Below are 20,881 nucleotides of genomic sequence, written 5' to 3' on the forward strand. Positions count from 1 at the left end.
CGAAAACTGTGTAAAGGAAGTTAAATTTAATCCTTAAACCATCTTTAAACTAATAAACATTTTGTGATGAAAGTTTGAACTCCAAAGGCTGAGTTTTAATCCTTCATTTTGTCCCATGTGATTCATTGGTCCTGTTTTTTTTTACTTCTTTTTATTCAGTGATTTCTAGGTTTGCTCTTATTCCCCATGTGTTGTTTTAGTTCTTCCCATTTGGCTGCATGGTTGTATTAATGATCTTCACCTGTGCTGTGTTCAGTCCCTCATTCGGATTGGTGGAAACCTCATAACAAAGGTTAATAATAAAGAAGAGGTGGAATAAAGAATGTGTGGGGAATGCCTGTTTGAAAAGGTAAGTTTTTAACTGTTTCTTAAATGAATGAAGTGAGTCAGAGCACGGATGTGTGGGGGGAGAGAGTTCCAGAGGGTGGGGCGGCTATGGCAAAGGCCCGGTCCCCCAAGGTACGGTGCTTGGATTTAGTAATGGGAGTGAGGAGGTTGGAGTCAGAGGATCGGAGGCGGCGGGAGGGGTGGTAGTACTGGAGAAGGTCAGTGAGGTATGGGGGGGCCAGGTTATTGAGGGATTTGTACGTGGTGAGCAGGATCTTGAAATGGACGCGCTGTTTTACGGGGATGCCAGTGGAGCTGTTGATGGACAGGGGTGATGTGGTCTCTGGAGCGGGACTGGGTGAGTAGCCGGGCAGCAGAGTTCTGTACGTATTGTAGTTTTTGTAGATGGGAGGAGGGAAGACCATACAGGAGGCTGTTACAGTAGTCGAGTCGTGAGGATATAAAAGCATGAATTAGGGTTTCAGCAGCGGATTTGGAGAGAGTGGGACGGAGGCGGGCGATGTTGCGGAGGTGAAAGAAGGCAGTTTTGGTGATGTGACGGATGTGGGGTTGGAAGGAGAGAGTCTGATCGAAGATGACGCCAAGGTTTTTGATCTGAGGGGAGGGGGTGACTGAGTGACCGTCTATGGAGAGCTTGAAGTCCTGGGCGGAGGGGAGGAGGGATCTGGGGCCAATGATGATGATATCAGATTAATAAAGCTGCAGGTAGCACTGACCGGGCCCTCGTGTCTGACGCAGCATCAGCTGTTGTTCACTCTGCTCTGACACACCTGGAGAGTGTCCACCTTCAAATACCTGGGCCTGCACATCTCCAATGACCTCATGTGGTCCACCAACACAACCAGCACCATAAAGAAGTAAAGAAGAACCTTAAGTTCCTCACAGTAACTGTAAGTGGGTTAGATTCTTATCAATAAAATTAAATTGAAATAAAAAAATAACAAAAATATGAGACAACAATGTCAAAAAATTAAACTTTTCAAAAATGTATAAATAAATAATAAAAAATCACCATATGAGGCAAAAAATCCCCAAATATAACTTTCAATAAAAAAAATAATTAATGAAACATTTGAATGAATTATAATAATAATCATAATATGAGGCAAAAATATCCCCTAAAAAAACTAAAAATAACTAACTAATTAGTAAAATAATGATAATAAAACAATAATCACAATATTAGTGTTTTTTTTTATTTAATTTAAGTCTCATCTTTACCTACAGGGGGCGCCAGAATCGACTCAAACTGAAGGCTCCACACAGCAGCTGTAAGTGGTTATATTCTTACTAATAAAATTAAAAATGAGATTAGAAAATAACAAAAATGTGAGGCAAAAATGTCCCAAAATATAACTTTGAATAAAAAAAAATATTAATTAAAAAATAAAATTGATTACAATAATCACAATGAGGCAAAAATGCCCCAAAAATAAAACTTATAAAAATGCATAAATAAATAATAAAACACAATACGAGGCAAAAAAAAATTCCCTAAATATAACTTTAGATTAAAAAAATATTTAATGAAAATTAGAATTAATTATAATAATCACAATATGAGGCAAAAATACCCCCCTAAAAAACAAACGAAAAAATAACTAACTAATTGATAAAATAATAATCATAAAACAATAATCACAATATTAGTTTTTTTTTTAGTTAAATTAAATTCTCATCTTTGCCTACAGGGGGCGCCATAAAAAAAACAAAAACGTATTAGTGTTTTTTTTATTTAATTTAAATCTCATCTTTACCTACAGGGGGCGCCAGAATCGACTCAAACTTTAAGTTCCTCACAGCAGCTGTGAAGTGGTTAGATTCTTATTAATAAATTAAAATGAAATTAAAAAATTACAAAAATATAAGACAACAATGCCCCAAAATATAACTTTAAAAAATGCATTAATGAAATAATAAAAATCACAATATGAGGCAAAAAAATCCCAAAATATAACTTTAAATAAAAAGATTAATAAAAATGGAATTATTTATAATAATAATAATAATAATCACAATATGAAGCACAAATACCCCAAAATAAAATTTTAAAAAAACCTGATAAATGAATTAAAATAATAATAAAAAAATAATCACTGTCGTTTATGCTTTTTATTTAATTTAATTCTGAGGAGGTAGGGAACAGTCCTGCTGTTGTTACAGCGTTCTTTACATGAGTAATGCTGAGAAAAACACCATGACATGGTCAGACAATTTCAACAACAGTTTGAATCATGATTCATTTTATTCATCGTACACAAGAAGTGGAACCAGAATCATTTCTTAAAGATAAATCTCTTTCTGTAAATACATTAAGTGATGATTCAGGTTCTTAAAGCACTCAATGCAGAGGAGTCTGTTCATTTAGAATATTTCTGAGGAAGGATGTTAATGTGTCACACAGACACTGTAACCTTAATCTGATATTTCCTCTGTATGCATCATTTTATTTTATTTATTTTTTTCTCTCTCGTGTGTTTTCCTCCGTCCCGTCTGCATTCCTCACGACAAATCAGCCGAGCTGCCCGGCTGATTTCTGACGTTTGAGACTAAAGTCAACGAAACCATCAAGTTTGGTCGAGTCCCGCTCACAGCGTCACGACGTTTCGTCAATCAAAGTAATAGTTCTGCACGAACACGGCGTGGATCCCTCTGAACACCGGGGAGAAGTTGTAGATGAGAGCTTGTTCTTCCTCCGCCAGGTTGGAGAAATGATGCTGGCTCTTCATGGCTGGAGGAGAGGAAGAAAGGAGGGAGGGATTAATGCAACTGCACAACTCGTGCACAACGTTCGTTTACCCGTCCATCCTGCGTCTCACGTTAGAATGCTATGAACTATGGGTAGATATCAGGCGTGGTGGCCAAGTGGTAAGGCGTTGGTCTCGTAAACCAAAGATCATGGGTTCGATCCCCATCCACGCCTCAAAGTAATATTATGGGGAGGTAGGAGGGTTTGCCGGTTCAAGGCCAGGCATGGACGAAGTAATGCAATTAGACCAGTGGCTGCAGAGGTGCTGGTTTCATGGCAGTCTCCTCCCTCTGACATCTCTCTAAAGGAGAAGGTCGTAGCATGTAGCATCAAGATCTTCCTTTGACTTCTGTACTGAGGAGATTTATCCTTTGTCATTTATTTAAATCGCAGGCAGGTATGATTCACTTCTTGTGTCTTGACATGCAGAGATGTTGACAGAAAAACATGAAGGTGATCAAGGCATGAATTTTGCTCTCTAGGTCTAAGTCTTATCATTTATCACCGGGGACTCCTCTTAAGAAATAACAGAAGCAGCACAATCTTACACAGCGTTTTCTTCTCTGCACGATGAACAGTGCACGATGTGCAAGTGTGGTTCCCTTCACACTTCACCAAGCTGAGTTTGGAGAACTGGGACAAGGCTGAGCCTATGAGTCAAATGTTAACCTCATGTTAACATTTGTTCCATTTCTTAAAGCAAGTAGGTTTTAATATTTTATTGTTATAAGTAGGCATGGATGGGAATCATACCCATGATCTTTGATTTACGAGACCAACGCCTTACCACTTGGCCACCACGCCCGATACTTTGTCTGAGGGCACCCTTAGTGACTGTTTTAAGGTCTGTTTCAGGGCACCCTTAGTGACTGTTATATGATCTGTTTCAGGGCACCCTTAGTGACTGTTATAAGGTCTGTTTCAGGGCACCCTTAGTGACTGTTTTAAGGTCAGTTTCAGGGCACCCTTAGTGACTGTTTTAAGGTCTGTTTCAGGGCACCCTTAGTGAGTGTTATATGGTCTGTTTCAGGGCACCCTTAGTAACTGTTTTAAGGTCTGTCTCAGGGCACCCTTAGTGACTGTTTTAAGGTCTGTTTCAGGGCACCCTTAGTGACTGTAATAAGGTCTGTTTCAGGGCACCCTTAGTGACTGTTATAAGGTCTGTTTCAAGGCACCCTTAGTGACTGTTATAAGGTCTGTTTAAGGGCAACCTTAGTGACAGTTTTAAGGTCTGTTTCAAGGCACCCTTAGTGACTGTTATAAGGTCTGTTTCAGGGCACCCTTAGTGACTGTTATAAGGTCTGTTTCAGGGCACCCTTAGTAACTGTTTTAAGGTCTGTTTCAGGGCACCCTTAGTGACTGTTATATGATCTGTTTCAGGGCACCCTTAGTGACTGTTTTATGGTCTGTTTCAGGGCGCCCTAAGTGACTGTTATATGGTCTGTTTCAGGGCACCCTTAGTGACTGTTTTAAGGTCTGTTTCAGGGCACCCTTAGTAACTGTTTTAAGGTCTGTTTCAGGGCACCCTTAGTGACTGTTATATGATCTGTTTCAGGGCACCCTTAGTGACTGTTTTATGGTCTGTTTCAGGGCGCCCTAAGTGACTGTTATATGATCTGTTTCAGGGCACCCTTAGTGACTGTTTTAAGGTCTGTCTCAGGGCACCCTTAGTGACTGTTATAAGGTCTGTTTTAGGGCACCCTTAGTGACTGTTTTATGGTCTGTTTTAGGGCACCCTTAGTGACTGTTATATGGTTCTGTTTCAAGGCACCCTTAGTGAGTGTTTTATGGTTCTGTTTCAAGGCACCCTTAGTGACTGTTTTAAGGTCTGTCTCAGGGCACCCTTAGTGACTGTTATAAGGTCTGTTTCAGGGCACCCTTAGTGACTGTTATAAGGTCTGTTTCAGGGCACCCTTAGTGACTGTTATAAGGTCTGTTTCAAGGCACCCTTAGTGACTGTTTTAAGGTCTGTTTCAGGGCACCCTTAGTGACTGTTTTAAGGTCTGTTTCAGGACACCCTTAGTGACTGTTATATGATCTGTTTCAGGGCACCCTTAGTGACTGTTATATGATCTGTTTCAGGGCACCCTTAGTGACTGTTATAAGGTCTGTTTCAAGGCACCCTTAGTGACTGTTTTAAGGTCTGTTTCAGGGCACCCTTAGTGACTGTTATAAGGTCTGTTTCAGGGCACCCTTAGTGACTGTTATAAGGTCTGTTTCAAGGCACCCTTAGTGACTGTTTTAAGGTCTGTTTCAGGGCACCCTTAGTGACTGTTTTAAGGTCTGTTTCAGGACACCCTTAGTGACTGTTATATGATCTGTTTCAGGGCACCCTTAGTGACTGTTATAAGGTCTGTCTCCGGGCACCCTTAGTGACTGTTTTAAGGTCTGTCTCAGGGCACCCTTAGTGACTGTTTTAAGGTCTGTTTCAGGACACCCTTAGTGACTGTTATATGATCTGTTTCAGGGCACCCTTAGTGACTGTTATAAGGTCTGTTTCAGGGCACCCTTAGTGACTGTTATAAGGTCTGTTTCATGGCACCCTTAGTGACTGTTTTAAGGTCTGTCTCAGGGCACCCTTAGTGACTGTTTTATATGGTCTGTTTCAGGGCACCCTTAGTGACTGTTATAAGGTCTGTTTCAGGGCACCCTTAGTGACTGTTATAAGGTCTGTTTCAGGGCACCCTTAGTGACTGTTATAAGGTCTGTTTCAGGGCACCCTTAGTGAGTGTTATATGGTCTGTTTCAGGGCACCCTTAGTGACTGTTTTAAGGTCTGTTTCAGGGCACCCTTAGTGACTGTTTTAAGGTCTGTTTCAGGGCACCCTAAGTGACTGTTTTAAGGTCTGTTTCAGGGCACCCTTAGTGACTGTTTTAAGGTCTGTCTCAGGGCACCCTTAGTGACTGTTTTAAGGTCTGTCTCAGGGCACCCTTAGTGACTGTTTTAAGGTCTTATTCAGGGCAACCTTAGTGACTGTTTTAAGGTCTGTTTCAGGGCACCCTTAGTGACTCATTTAAGGTCTGTCTCAGGGCACCCTTAGTGACTGTTTTAAGGTCTGTTTCAGGGCAACCTTAGTGACTGTTTTAACGTCTGTTTCAGGGCACCCTTAGTGACTCATTTAAGGTCTGTTTCAGGGCACCCTTAGTGACTGTTATAAGGTCTGTTTTAGGGCACCCTTAGTGGCTGTTTTAAGGTCTGTTTCAGGGCACCCTTAGTGACTGTTTTAAGGTCCTTTTCAGGGCACCCTTAGTGACTGTTTTAAGGTCTGTCTCAGGGCACCCTTAGTGACTGTTTTAAGGTCTGTCTCAGGGCACCCTTAGTGACTGTTTTAAGGTCTGTCTCAGGGCACCCTTAGTGACTGTTTTAAGGTCTGTTTCAGGGCACCCTTAGTGACTGTTATAAGGTCTGTTTCAGGGCACCCTTAGTGAGTGTTATATGGTCTGTTTCAGGGCACTCTTAGTGACTGTTATAAGGTCTGTTTCAGGGCACCCTTAGTGACTGTTATAAGGTCTGTTTCAGGGCACCCTTAGTGAGTGTTATATGGTCTGTTTCAGGGCACCCTTAGTGACTGTTATAAGGTCTGTTTCAGGGCACCCTTAGTGAGTGTTATATGGTCTGTTTCAGGGCACTCTTAGTGACTGTTATAAGGTCTGTTTCAGGGCACCCTTAGTGAGTGTTATATGGTCTGTTTCAGGGCACCCATAGTGACTGTTTTATGGTTCTGTTTCAGGGCACCCTTAGTGACTGTTATAAGGTCTGTTTCAGGGCACCCTTAGTGACAGTTTTAAGGTCTGTTTCAAGGCACCCTTAGTGACTGTTATAAGGTCTGTTTCAGGGCACCCTTAGTGACTGTTTTAAGGTCTGTTTCAGGGCACCCTTAGTGATTGTTTTATGGTTCTGTTTCAGGGCACCCTTAGTGGCTGTTTTAAGGTCTGTTTCAGGGCACCCTTAGTGACTGTTTTAAGGTCTGTTTCAGAGCACCCTTAGTGACTGTTATAAGGTCTGTTTCAAGGCACCCTTAGTGACTGTTATAAGGTCTGTTTCAGGGCACCCTTAGTGACTGTTTTATGGTTCTGTTTCAGGGCACCCTTATTGAGTGTTATATGGTCTGTTTCAGGGCACCCTTAGTGACTGTTATAAGGTCTGTTTCAAGGCACCCTTAGTGAATGTTTTAAGGTCTGTTTCAGGGCACCCTTAGTGACTGTTTTATGGTTCTGTTCCAGGGCACCCTTATTGAGTGTTATATGGTCTGTTTCAGGGCACCCTTAGTGACTGTTATAAGGTCTGTTTCAAGGCACCCTTAGTGAATGTTTTAAGGTCTGTTTCAAGGCACCCTTAGTGAATGTTTTAAGGTCTGTCTCAGGGCACCCTTAGTGACTGTTTTATGGTCTGTTTCAGGGCACCCTTAGTGACTGTTATAAGGTCTGTTTCAGGGCACCCTTAGTGAGTGTTTTAAGGTTCTGTTTCAGGGCACCCTTAGTGATTGTTTTATGGTCTGTTTCAGGGCACCCTTAATGACTGTTTTAAGGTCTGTTTCAGGGCACCCTTAGTGACTGTTTTAAGGTCTGTCTCAGGGCACCCTTAGTGAATGTTTTAAGGTCTGTTTCAGGGCACCCTTAGTAACTGTTATAAGGTCTGTTTCAGGGCACCCTTAGTGACTGTTTTAAGGTCTGTTTCAGGGCACCCTTAGTGACTGTTTTAAGGTCTTTTTCAGGGCACCCTTAGTGACTGTTATAAGGTCTGTTTCAAGGCAACCTTAGTGACTGTTTTAAGGTCTGTCTCAGGGCACCCTTAGTGACTGTTTTAAGGTCTGTTTCAGGGCACACTTAGTGACTGTTATAAGGTCTGTTTCAGGGCACCCTTAGTGACTGTTATAAGGTCTGTTTCAGGGCACCCTTAGTGACTGTTATAAGGTCTGTTTCAGGGCACCCTTAGTGACTGTTATATGGTCTGTTTCAGGGCACCCTTAGTGACTGTTATAAGGTCTGTTTCAGGGCACCCTTAGTGACTGTTATAAGGTCTGTTTCAGGGCACACTTAGTGACTGTTATAAGGTCTGTTTCAGGGCACCCTTAGTGACTGTTATAAGGTCTGTTTCAGGGCACCCTTAGTGACTGTTATAAGGTCTGTTTCAGGGCACACTTGGTGACTGTTATAAGGTCTGTTTCAGGGCACCCTTAGTGACTGTTTTAAGGTCTGTTTCAGGGCACCCTTAGTGACTGTTATAAGGTCTGTTTCAGGGCACCCTTAGTGACTGTTATAAGGTCTGTTTCAGGGCACCCTTAGTGACTGTTTTAAGGTCTGTTTCAGGGCACCCTTAGTGACTGTTATAAGGTCTGTTTCAGGCCACACTTAGTGACTGTTATAAGGTCTGTTTCAGGGCACCCTTAGTGACTGTTTTAAGGTCTGTTTCAGGGCACCCTTAGTAACTGTTATAAGGTCTGTTTCAGGGCACCCTTAGTGACTGTTTTAAGGTCTGTTTCAGGGCACCCTTAGTGACTGTTTTAAGGTCTGTTTCAGGGCACCCTTAGTAACTGTTATAAGGTCTGTTTCAGGGCACCCTTAGTGACTGTTTTAAGGTCTGTTTCAGGGCACCCTTAGTGACTGTTTTAAGGTCTGTTTCAGGGCACACTTAGTGACTGTTATAAGGTCTGTTTCAGGGCACACTTAGTGACTGTTATATGATCTGTTTAAGGGCACCCTTAGTGACTGTTTTAAGGTCTGTCTCAGGGCACCCTTAGTGACTGTTATATGATCTGTTTCAGGGCACCCTTAGTGACTGTTATAAGGTCTGTTTCAGGGCACCCTTCGTGACTGTTTTAAGGTCTGTCTCAGGGCACACTTAGTGACTGTTTTAAGGTCTGTTTCAGGGCACCCTTAGTGACTGTTTTAAGGTCTGTTTCAGAGCACCCTTAGTGACTGTTATATGATCTGTTTCAGGGCACCCTTAGTGACTGTTTTAAGGTTTGTCTCAGGGCACACTTAGTGACTGTTTTAAGGTCTGTTTCAGGGCACCCTAAGTGACTGTTATAAGGTCTGTTTCAGGGCACCCTTAGTGACTGTGTTAAGGTCTGTCTTTTTTCTATTATGAAACTCAGTTGATGTTAAGTTTCAGAGAAGTCCGAGGCGCTGCAGCGTCCAATCAGTGAGTGATATTCGATAAGGGGGTGTGTCTGTCAGAGATGCAAGTCAAAATGGCGGGACAGAAGCTAGTTCCAGTTTGGCCGAGGAGCGAGGAGCGAGCGAGCGTGGAGACAAGAGCTTTGACATGCACCCTATGAGTCAATCTGTAGCTCATGTTAACATATCTTACATTTCTTGAAGCAAGTAGGTTCTAACATTGTATTATTATAAGAAGGCATGGATGGGAATCGAACCCATGATCTTTGGTTTACGAGACCAACGCCTTACCACTTGGCCACCACGCCTGATAACAGATGTTGGACACAGCCTGTTTTATCTGGGACTGTTTCCTAACCACTCTACAGACAGAACAGAGGAGGGACCATCAAGGGCAAATCTACATCCCTGCAAACAGGAGGGTCGCAGTAAAGGTCAAGACTCTGAGTCATCATTTAGTCACCCTGCCTCCTTATCACATCGAGTTACTCACACTCCAGGACAACACTGTGTGAGTGAACACTTCCTGAAACACGGGCGCACAGACGGATCTCAGGTTACCTTCAGAGACGAAGAACCGGGCCGTGTAGAAGCTGGCGGTCACGGCGGACGTGGTGTGAACCATCCCCGGCTTATCGATCCACTCGAAGGGAGTTTTCTCTGGATGCCACTGCACGGCGTAAAACGGGTAATGTTTGGCTGAGGAGAGGAAAATAGACCTCAGCAAATAGACCTTCATCATCATCATCATCATCATCATCATCATCATCATCAGAGGGTGCTAAATGTTACCCTCCATGGTGGAGATGAACTCTCTCTTCCCGTCGTTGTTGGTGGACAGAACTCTGTAGAACTTCTTCAGCTTGAAGTTTCGAGTGTAGTTCTGTTGATACAAAGGAAGCTCGTTTACATTCATCATGATTTAACCAATTACTTCTATACTTCTATCCAACATCTGTGCTTACTCATCAATCAGTCAGACTTTATTTGTAAAGCACTTTTCATACAATGATATTTTAAAGGTGACATATCATGCAAAATTGACTTTTTAATGGTTCTCTAACTGAAATATGTGTCCCTGTCTACAAACCCCCTGAAAATGAAAAGAATCCATTCTGCCCCTGTTCTGATTTCTCCACCTTTCTGTAAATGTGTGCTGAAACCAGCCGTTTCAGACTTCAGTGTTTTTGTTACGTAACAACAATATCCGGTCTGTAACAGGAAGTCAGAGCTCGGAGCTTGTTCAGCCCATAGACTGTATAAAATACAACTCAACCCCTCCTCCGTTTTTCATTCCCTGCACACGTGTGCTAACAAGGAGCTTAGGAGGGAGGCATGCTAGTTGTAGGCTGTCTTAATAAACACAAAGGTCGGTTTGACTCCCCACGTCTGCAGATTTGAAGATCTAGTGGATGATTTTTATTTATCATGGATAAGTGCTAGCGCTAGTTAGCATAGCTACATAGCTACATGTCGTAGCTGTAGCTGTGTACCAAGACACACGTCGACATACTGACAAATAAAACAACAAGTAACACTAAATCTGTGACCAATCCTTCAGACTAGCTACATGTCCGTAGCTGTGTACCAAGACACACGTCGACACACTGACAAATAAAACAACAAGAAACACTAAATCTGTGACCAATCCTTCAGAAAGGTCCTGCTACAGGCGCCTCTCCGTCAGGATCAGATTCTGGATCAGATTCAGAGGGTTTGTATATTCAGCCAACATGTAAACATTAGATCAACGTGCTGGACAGCTGAGGCACATCCACTTCCTGAGGGGGCGTGGTCAGAGAGAAAACAGAGTGTTCTGAGGAGCACTGAAGAAGAGGGTTTTTCAGGCAGACCAGAATCTGATTTCAAAGTGTTTTTTTGAGCATAAACTTTAAAGACATGTTTTGGGGACCTCTTAGACCAATATATGTTGATGAAAAAAAGCGTGATATGTCCCCTTTAACACAGAGTGCTGAACATGAAATTAGTAATAGTAGTAATAAATTAGAATAAATAAAAAATACAAATAAATAGATCCCCTCACCACAATCCATATGCAAGGTTAAGAACATGATAAATAAAACGAAATAAAATAAATAATAATAATAAATAAATTTATAAATTAAAATTAATAATAAAAGCATAATACTAATTATAATAATTATAATAATTATTATAATAATTATAATAATTATTATAATAATAATAAGTATTATTATTATAATAATTATAATACATAAAAATGAAATAAAAAATAAAACAAATGAATTGCTGACAAAATGAGTAAGCACTATCATGATATATTAATGAGGAAGCACTGGAGGTAAAATAAGATGTTAAAACTCAAGATGGGAAATTGAACTCACCAAAATAAAATAAATTAATAAGTTAATAAAACACTAAAAGATTAAACTAGTAAAACAAACTGAAATATTAATATTAAAATATTAAAATGCTGAGAGGTAATCTGTAAAAACCACTGGAATAAAATGATAAATGAATAACTAAATAAATAATGAAATAATCCACATAAATTAATAAACAAATACACATTTTTAAAAAATGTGAATAAATAATATATATGTATCCATAATCATTTAAAATATAATAATATATGACTTTAAAAATTGACTAAAATTTAAATAACATATAAATAAAGTAAGATAAATAAGACTCAGTTAAAAGTTTGCTATTTATTAAGAAATGCATAATTTAACACAAAATATTAATCTGAAAATGATTTTTTCTTTTGCTGTCAGAATCAAGTATTCAACACAGCCGTGTGTTACACATGATGATAACCAGGCAGTGTGAAATACTTGATTCTGATTGGTCAACATCCCAAAGTTATCAGGCCCCTCTCCTTTGGAATCATCTACCAGTCAGGGTCCGGGAGGCAGACACCCTCTCCACTTTTAAGAGTAGGCTTCAAACTTTCCTTTTTGATAAGGCTTATAGTTAGAGCTGGATCAGGCTTGGACCAGCTTTTGTCATGCTGCTATAGGCCTAGACTGCCGGGGGAACTGGCACACTGACACACTGGGATCCTAGCTCACCCCCTTTACCCCAACCCCTTCATCACTTACTTTAACTCTCCCTGTCCCATTAAAGTTACTAACCATAGACCTTTCTGGAGTCCCTGAGCTCCCTTGTCTCGTAGATTCCTCTGAGCTGCCTTAGACTTCCTCCTGCTGTGGACGATCTGGACTCCAGCGGCAACAGCTTCTACGACTCGTCTCATCACTATCACTTCTCTCTCTTACTCCCCTCTATCTGTCTTACCAGACCCAACTCGGTCGAGGCATGATGGCTGTCTAACATGAGTCTGGTCCTGCTGGAGGTTTCTGCCTGTTAAAGGAAGTTTGTCCTCACCACTGTAACTAGCTAAATACTGTGATGTGCAATGCTCATGATGGATTAAGGTGGGGTCAGACTGAGTCTTACCCTGTCTTGGTGTTGGGTCTCTGTTCATAATTTGACATAGAGTGGTCTAGACCTCCTATGTTTGTAAAAGAGTCTTGAGATAACGTTTGTTGTGATTTGGCGCTATACAAATAAAGATGATTATGCATTATATCTCAAAAGCTACGTTTTGCCAGAGACAACTCAATCCTATACATCAAATCAACACAGAAGGAAATCTGCATATTTCCCCTCTGTCTGTTGACTCTGTGGCAGAAAGGTGTCCGTCTCTGTTTGCGTTCTACGTCAGTAAACCTGACAGAAGCTTTTCAGAGGGGATGGATGAAGGAGAAGAACTCAAAGGAGGAGAGGTAGAAGAATACCTGTATGGACAGACTCCAGCTGTGGAAGTTGGCTGTGATGTTTTCCTCGGACAGAGACTGCATCAGGTCTTTAGGAAAACTCTGGAACAGACGGCTGGAGTTCGCCGCTACAGACAGAGACGGATAGAGAGCGTTAGGAGGAGATCACGCGACACAGCAATGATCACTTTTGATGGGACACGCCCATATATGGGTTTTGGCACCATGACCGAGGAGAGTGTGAGTCAGGTAGGGATCACAGTCTGACTATGGAACTGCAGGAAATTTTGCTCTTTAGTTATTTGTTTAAAAGGATCCCCATAATGGGGATCCCACCCCAATGTGTTGAAAGACAAAATAGTAATCTGTAATTAGCTGTCTGTACACTTATGCTGCAGTATATCTGACCAGCTAATATCTAAGTTAAAGCTGGGGTTGGTCGTCAGATTTAGATCCACTTTTTGTCATACTGGTTAAAATGATCTTTATGTCCTGATGGTAATCAATACATAATGTGTTCTTAAAAAAGAGTGAAAAAAAGCTGCTATCTACAGCCGGAGTAAACCTGGGAAAACGCTAACCAATCACTGTTTTTTGGCTCCCCAAATTTTAAACCAATCAAATCCCGTCCAGCCGTTCTGCCCTCCTCCTGCAGAGCGTACATTTCCCCGGCGTTCACTCCTCTGAGTCCCCGTCTCCTGCCTCTACTTCCCCTCACTCTATTTACTGCTCCTCTCGCTCGTCCTCGGGCCTGTCCCCTCTGATGAGGTGCTTTGCTCAGGACTGTAGTCCGGATCAGAGTCTAAAAAGCTCTCACCAACAAGCAGAAGAATTAATGACGTTCAGTAAGTCCTACAGAAAATGTAGATGTACTGTAGCGTCCGTCCGGACGCTGTAGAGATGACGAGCCGATTGGTGAACACGTTGATCTTTAATAACCGGTCACTGTCAGCCGTTACCACGCCAACCAACAAAGCAACAATCAATGTTTGAATGAATGAAGAACTTCTCCTCTTGTCTCTCCTCTCTCCCACTCACACACTCTACACCTCTCCTGATGCCTTCACTGACTGTCAACACTGTAGGAATTAAGAGCATCTACACTGAACAGGTTTAACAAACAGTAGAGCTGTTACAGTGTTATATATGTGTTATAACTTTTCTCCTGATATCGTGTCACCAGTACAACTGGATAATGCTAGCATGACAGTTGTGAGTGCTAACAGCAGCCATGTTTGTTTGTGTTTTTAACTTTCACTATGAGAATGTTTTGGTGAGGACCGGTTTTGAATCAGTCACCATCATATGGTCGAGAATCAGCGGCGCTCGTACATGTGAGCGGGGGGGGGCGTCGTTTTGGAGGAGCTCCGAGGGAGGAAGGGAGGGGTTAGACGGAGTCATGAGGAAATGCTACATTCAAATTCATGCTGGTTTTCCGAGACTACCAACCCCAGCTTTAAGTCCTTTTTAATGTAACATGAGAATAACTGAACCCACTTTAGTGCTGGTAAACTGAATGGACCTCTTCACTGGTAGAAAACATGTCTGCTGGCCTCCCAGCATCAAGCTAAACCAACAGAGGTAGTTGTTGTGGTGAACTTTACTGTAGTTATAATTTCAGCTTTTACTTGTTTGGATATTTAAGTTATGGAGATCTTTTTTGTGACTTTGTTCCTGTTAACCTTGTTTTGTATGAGAGTGTAAAAGGCTTCTGTTTGATCAGATTCAACCGTAAGACAACAAACAGGGTGATCTCTCTGATGAGGATACGCCCATATATGGGTTTGACACCATGACCGAGGAGAGTGTGAGTCAGATAGGGTTGTCAGTCTGACTATGGAACTGCAGGAAATTTTGCTCTTTAGTTATTTGTTTAAAAGGATTCCTATAACAGGGATCCCACCCAATGTGTATAAAATAAAAATAAAACCAAGCTGCCTCATATTGGGCAATGCAAAGATATGACATTGGGACGTGTTTTGCATCCTGCTATCAGTATTTAGCAAGGTAATGCTTCTCAGGGGAGCAAGATGTGAGGATGCATGAAAGCATCTTTACAAATTCACCAGTTTAATAATCAAATACAAATCAAAACTTAACTTCTAGGGAATCTGACTTTTCAAACGATTCCCAGAAATGTCCAAAAAGGTCATTTCTGACTTTTATTCCAAAATATCTGACTTCCTGTCAACGTTTCATCACGACGATGAGAGACTTTTAAAATCAGTCTCCGGGAGCTGGATATGTGAACATAAATCATGTTTCTAGGTGAAGCTGTGAGGCTCTTACAGCCCATATGGGGGCGCCATTTAGGGGAATTGTCCACACCTAAATTTAAAGGTGACATATCACGCTTTTGTCATCAATTGGTCTAAGAGGTCCCCAAAACATGCCTTTAAAGTTTATGCTCAAAAAACACTTTGAAATCAGATTTTGGTCTGCCTGAAAAGCCCTCTTCTTCAGTCCTCCTCAGAACACTCTGTTTTCTCTCTGACCACGCCCCCTCAGGAAGTGGATGTGCCTCGGCTCTCCAGCACGTTGATCTAATGTTTACATGTTGGCTGAATATACACGGCTGCTCAGAGATGGCGTTACTTCAACCCTCTGAATCTGATCCAGAATCTGATCCTGACGGAGAGGCGCCTGTAGCAGGACCTTTCTGAAGGATTGGTCACAGATTTAGTGTTTCTTGTTGTTTTATTTGTCAGCATGTAGACGTGTGTCTTGGGACACAGCTACGAACATGTAGCTATGTGGCTATGCTAACTAGCGCTAGCACTTATCCATGATAAATAAAAATCATCCACTAGATCTTCAAATCTGCAGACGTGGGGAGTCAAACTGACATCTGCCAGAAAGGCAGCAGGACCTTTCTGAAGGATTGGTCACAGATTCTGTGTTTCTTGTTGTTTTATTTGTCAGTATGTCGACGTGTGTCTTGGTACACAGATACAGCTACGACATGTAGCTATGTAGCTATGCTAACTAGCGCTAGCACTTATCCATGATAAATAAAAATCGTCCACTAGATCTTCAAATCTGCAGACTTGGGGAGTAAAAGCGACCTTTGTGTTTATTAAGACAGCCTACAACTAGCATGCCTCCCTCCTAAGCTCCTTGTTAGCACACATGTGTGCAGGGAATGAAAAACGGAGGAGGGGATTCAGTATTATTTTATACAGTCTATGGGCTGAACAAGCTCCGAGCTCTGACTTCCTGTTACAGACCGGATATTGTTGTTACGTAACAAAAACACGGAAGTCTGAAACGGCTGGTTTCAGCACACATTTACAGAAAGGTGGAGAAATCAGAACAGGGGCAGAATGGATTCTTTTCATTCTCAGGGGGGTTTGTAGACAGGGACACATATTTCAGGTAGAGAACCATTAAAAAGTCAATTTTGCATGATATGTCACCTGTAACAACAATAAAAAAAAATCACATTTTTCACCAGGACTAGTGCACAAGCAAAACTCTATTCAAAGACTATTCTGTAAGTGTTTAACAATGTAAAAGGCTTCAGTTGATCAGGTTTAACTCTCAGATATTGAACAAGGGGATCTCTTTTGAAAGGGATTCCTTCAAACACGACTTCTGACACCACGACTGATGAGGGTGTGAGTCAGGTAGGGATCACAGTCTGACTGTAGGGCTGCAGGAAATTTTGCTCTGTAGTTATTTGTCTAGCAGGATCCGTATAACAGGGATCCCACCCAATGTGTACAAGGAGAAAAACACTACTATGCATAATTAACCCAACCAGACCATGCTGTCTTATATTAAGTGATGCAAAGATGTGGCAGGACTTATCCAGTGCTGTTAAGCAACTGTGTCCAGCTACACTGAAAGCTGTGGATGTTTAAAAGCTTTTATGTGCTGAACTGGACCAGATACTGTCCTGATAGCCTCACAGAGGAGTTTAAATGCACCAAAGTGAGGCTGAACATGACCCTGATCGAGTCTCAAGATCAAGTGATCCGAGCGACTGCTCCCGAACTGAGAACTGGGAGGAAGTGGATCCCATCAGAGGCCACAGAGCAAGCAAAATCTGCTCTCAGACATGGAGACATAGTAGGACAGGTGCAGCACGGAAGAGGTGGGTTTGGACTTGGGACCAGTCGACACCAACCGAGAGAAGAAAGCTGGTGGTTGCTCAGGTCCGACAACAAGAGGAAGCAGAAAGATGCTCAAAGGCGGTTTCACAGTCCAAACAGGGCCAGTGGACCAGCTGGGAAAACCTAGAGCATCGCAAGATCACATGGAGGGATCTTTAGGAGATGGAAGGAAGCCAACTCAGCTTTATCATCAGGGCCACCTATGATTTTCTTCCTACCCCAAAGAATCTTAACCAGTGGTTTGGAGAAGATCCTTCTTGTGCACTCTGGAAAAACCCCTGCAACACTGAAGCACATCCTCACTGGTTGCAAAACCAGTCTGTCCCAAGGCCGCTACACCTGGAGACATAACCAGGTCCTGCGTCAACTGGCGATTGCCCTGGAAGGAAGGAGAACTGCCAACAATGCCCTCCCTCCCCCAGAGCCCAGACAATCAAACACCACAGCTTTCGTGAGAGCAGGACAGCTTCCAATAAAACCAACTGCCAGAGTGGAAGCAACCTTTCTAGACGCGGCCAGGGACTGGAGAATGCGAGTTGATTTAGACCAGAAACTCGTGTTCCCACCTGAGATTTTAACAACAAACCTCAGTTAAAATGCAGTTAAAAGTTGAAGTTAGCATCAATAATGGAAATGCACAACATGATGTGTTCCCTGTGAATGCCACCAGAAGAACCAAAGAACAGGAAATCTTACTAATGCACCATTTTGACACCACGACTGATGAGGGTGTGACTCAGGTAGGATTCACAGCCTGACTCTAAATCTGCAGGAAATTTCACTCTTTAGTTATTTGTTTAAAAGGATTCCTATAACAGGGATCCCCCCCAATGTGTACAAAGGAAAAAAAAAAACACAAAGTACTGAGCAGCTTCTCACAGGATGATTCAGGTGGAATACTTTATGTCTGACAGGCTGCAAACATAACAAAGTTCCTGTGTCAGGATTCAGGAAATCCCGCTGAAAAAGTTCAGTTTAGGCATTTCTTGACCAGAGGAACTTTACCCCTGAACTACGTGTGTTTCAACCGGTGGACCCAGGGTCTACATTTAGTTCTAAAAGCCCATGGGCTTTTGGGGGGCGGGGCCTGCAATGCTGAACGTGCCTGATTGGTAGATTAACCGCAGTGTTTCTATTCCGCCCCCGCCGTCCACAATAACATCACACACATCTGTGATTCACTTGATTTCTCTTTCTTTCATTAGTTTGTTCTATCTGTTTAGTCTTCTCTCAGCCCACCGTGAATGCGTCTCTCCTCCCGGTGTTCCGGTTTTCAAAGTGACCCTGTAAACTGGAGACCTTCAGCTGAACGTGTCAGTGTTTGTGAAGTTTACACAGCTGTTGAAACACAGAGGGAGTTCCTGGGAATGCAAACTAGTTTAGTTTTTATTAAGATTTCAAAATATCCTCATCAGATATTTAATGATGGTCTAAAGACGTTTATGAGGGATGCATCCGGCTGAGAGTCTCCAGTTAACAGGGTCGCCGTTTAAACCAAAACACCGGCCGATCTCTGCCACGGCTTTTTGAGTTCAAAAGGATTTTAAAGCCGTGTTGAAACGTCTTTGCTACTCGCGCTTATCTCCTCTCACGTGTTGATTCATTCATTGCTTTTTCCATGTTTTTAACCACAGGAGCAAAATTTTAACTTTTTTTCATGTTTTTCTGCTTCTGGAGCAAAATTTCAAATATAAGGAAAATGTATTATTCCGACAGGCTCCGGGTCAACTTTTTTGTCTATTTTTTTTTGTCAAAAATTTGTTTTTGTCAAAATTTTTTTTGTCAAAATTTTTTTGGTCAAAATTTTTTTGGTCAAAATTTTTTTGGTCAAAAATTTTTTTGTCAAATTTTTTTTTTCCAATTTTTTTTTTTCAAAATTTCTTTTTCCAATTTTTTTTTTTCCAATTTTTTTTTCCAATTTCTTTTTTCAAAACCAAAAAATTCAAGAATTTTTCTTTAAATTTTTTTTGGTAATTTTTTTTTTCAATTTTTCCAAAAAACATTCACAGTAATTGATTTTTTCCATCTGTGATTCACTTGATTTCTCTTCCTTTCATTAGTTTTTATTTGTTCTATCTTTTTTGTATGTGTGTGTACTTTTCAAAAGAAGAAGCTGTGATTCTCTTGATTTAGCAGCTTGTAACAGTAGTCTTCTCTCAGTTAACAGGGTCGCCGTTTAAACCAAAACACCGGCCGATCTCTGCCACGGCTTTTTGAGTTCAAAAGGATTTTAAAGACGTGTTGAAACGTCTTTGCTACTCGCGCTTATCTCCTCTCACGTGTTGATTCAGTGAATCCATCTGTGATGAAATATAGCACCATCTAAAACAGCGCCAGCTGAGTCTCTTCATGCTAACAGGCTGTTGTGTTGCTCATAATGATACCTGCCTGTCCGCCTGCTTCTATGGTGTCATCTGTGATGAATGGCGGTCGAAACGCAGACAACAATGGGGGCACAGGAACCCTTTAGTTCAGTGTAAAGTAGTACTGGGGGCTAAAAGACCCTGGAACTCTTGGTCCAAATGCACCTTTTTACACCAAAAGGATAGATAGACGAGATTACCTGCTGTGAAGGTGAGAGGCAGAGCCACAGACTTGGTGTCGGTGAGGGTGAGCAGGTTCCTGTTGGCCGTGAGGACGGTCAGCTGCTGGAAGCCCTGACACGTTCCCCAGATGGGGAAGAAGTCTCCTGCATCGTTGGCCTGCAGGAGGACAGAGAGGCAGAGAGGTTAAAGCTGTTGTTCTGATACTTCCATGTTTACATGTGAGGCGTCTGGAACGTACCTTCAGAGCCAAGTCGTAGAAGATCCGGGAGGCTCTACTGAACTGAGACGTCTGAATGTCTACATCTCCTCCTGGAAGCAGCAACCTGAGAGGACGACACCATCAGAGACACTTTGAGACATGCTGGGAAACTATCTGTTCATGCATGTCCAATAATGATTGCTGCAGCAAATAAGCAAGAGAGCTTAACATTTGTACTCACCCGTTTATAGAGTGGAAGATCTTCTTGTATTCTTCTTCTGTGCGGTTGATTCTGCTCAACACAAAAAGACAAGGAGACAAAAAACAGACAATCAAACATGTTGTTACTTATCCTGCAATTTCATGCAGGCATGATCTGTAACCTCCTCGTTAAAGGACATTATACTCAGGGCGTTCCTGTCCTTAACTTTCAGAACAAAGGAGAAAGGCAGTGATGCACTGAGCTGTTTTTGGACATAGTATAGTCTTTCTTTCTGTATTTCATCACATGCATATTATATCATGCTGCAATATAAGAGTTCATTTTATGAAGAGTTGGAGAACACAATCTAAAAAGAGTTTCTAATAGGCTGCTTCATAAACAAACTCCGCCCACAGAAAGCCACAACCTGCACCACGACTGAAACGTCTTCACAGTAAAATAGGAGCTCCTGCAGCAACAGAATGTGTAGCATGCTCTCTTAAAACCACTCAGTTCAACATGAAATGCACCCATAGGAAAATAAATGTAGAGAGGAGATCTCAAAAGTGTTTCAGTTCTGTCTCCTGGACAACAATGAGATCTGTTTGAAAGCAAAATGAGACTATAGCTTATGTCTCCTGTTTCTCATTCTTGCCTCCAGAAAAATAAAGTTGTATAAAGTCTCAGCTTAGTCTCCCTTTCAGTTCAAAAGGAGATCTGGTCTAAATCTGAAATGATTCTCAGGTATTTCTCAAGTGTTGTGACTCCTTTTGAGCTCAGGTGGAGAGAATCAGGGAGCTCTCTCAGTTGACTCAATCTAACCTCATCCATTTGTTTTT

At 41.8% G+C, this 20,881-nt stretch overlaps 1 protein-coding gene and 3 non-coding genes across 4 annotated transcripts; 1 reads left to right on the forward strand and 3 right to left on the reverse strand.

Annotated features, from left to right (window-relative positions):
• Positions 1–2,441: 2,441 nt before the first annotated feature.
• Positions 2,442–20,132, reverse strand: zgc:171566 (the record flags this gene model as incomplete). Its single annotated transcript, XM_034678245.1, has 7 exons — positions 2,442–3,079; positions 9,778–9,915; positions 10,009–10,099; positions 13,002–13,108; positions 19,659–19,797; positions 19,880–19,964; positions 20,082–20,132. Coding segments are annotated over 7 exons (733 nt in total), but the record flags the coding sequence as incomplete, so codon positions are not given.
• On the forward strand, positions 3,200–3,271 carry trnat-cgu. The gene has a single exon. It is a non-coding gene; the product is annotated as a tRNA-Thr (tRNA).
• trnat-cgu lies at positions 3,830–3,901 on the reverse strand. The gene has a single exon. It is a non-coding gene; the product is annotated as a tRNA-Thr (tRNA).
• trnat-cgu lies at positions 9,453–9,524 on the reverse strand. The gene has a single exon. It is a non-coding gene; the product is annotated as a tRNA-Thr (tRNA).
• Positions 20,133–20,881: the final 749 nt, after the last annotated feature.

This window comes from Notolabrus celidotus, unplaced genomic scaffold (assembly GCF_009762535.1).
Source record: "Notolabrus celidotus isolate fNotCel1 unplaced genomic scaffold, fNotCel1.pri scaffold_114A_arrow_ctg1, whole genome shotgun sequence".
Taxonomy (NCBI): Eukaryota; Metazoa; Chordata; class Actinopteri; order Labriformes; family Labridae; genus Notolabrus; species Notolabrus celidotus.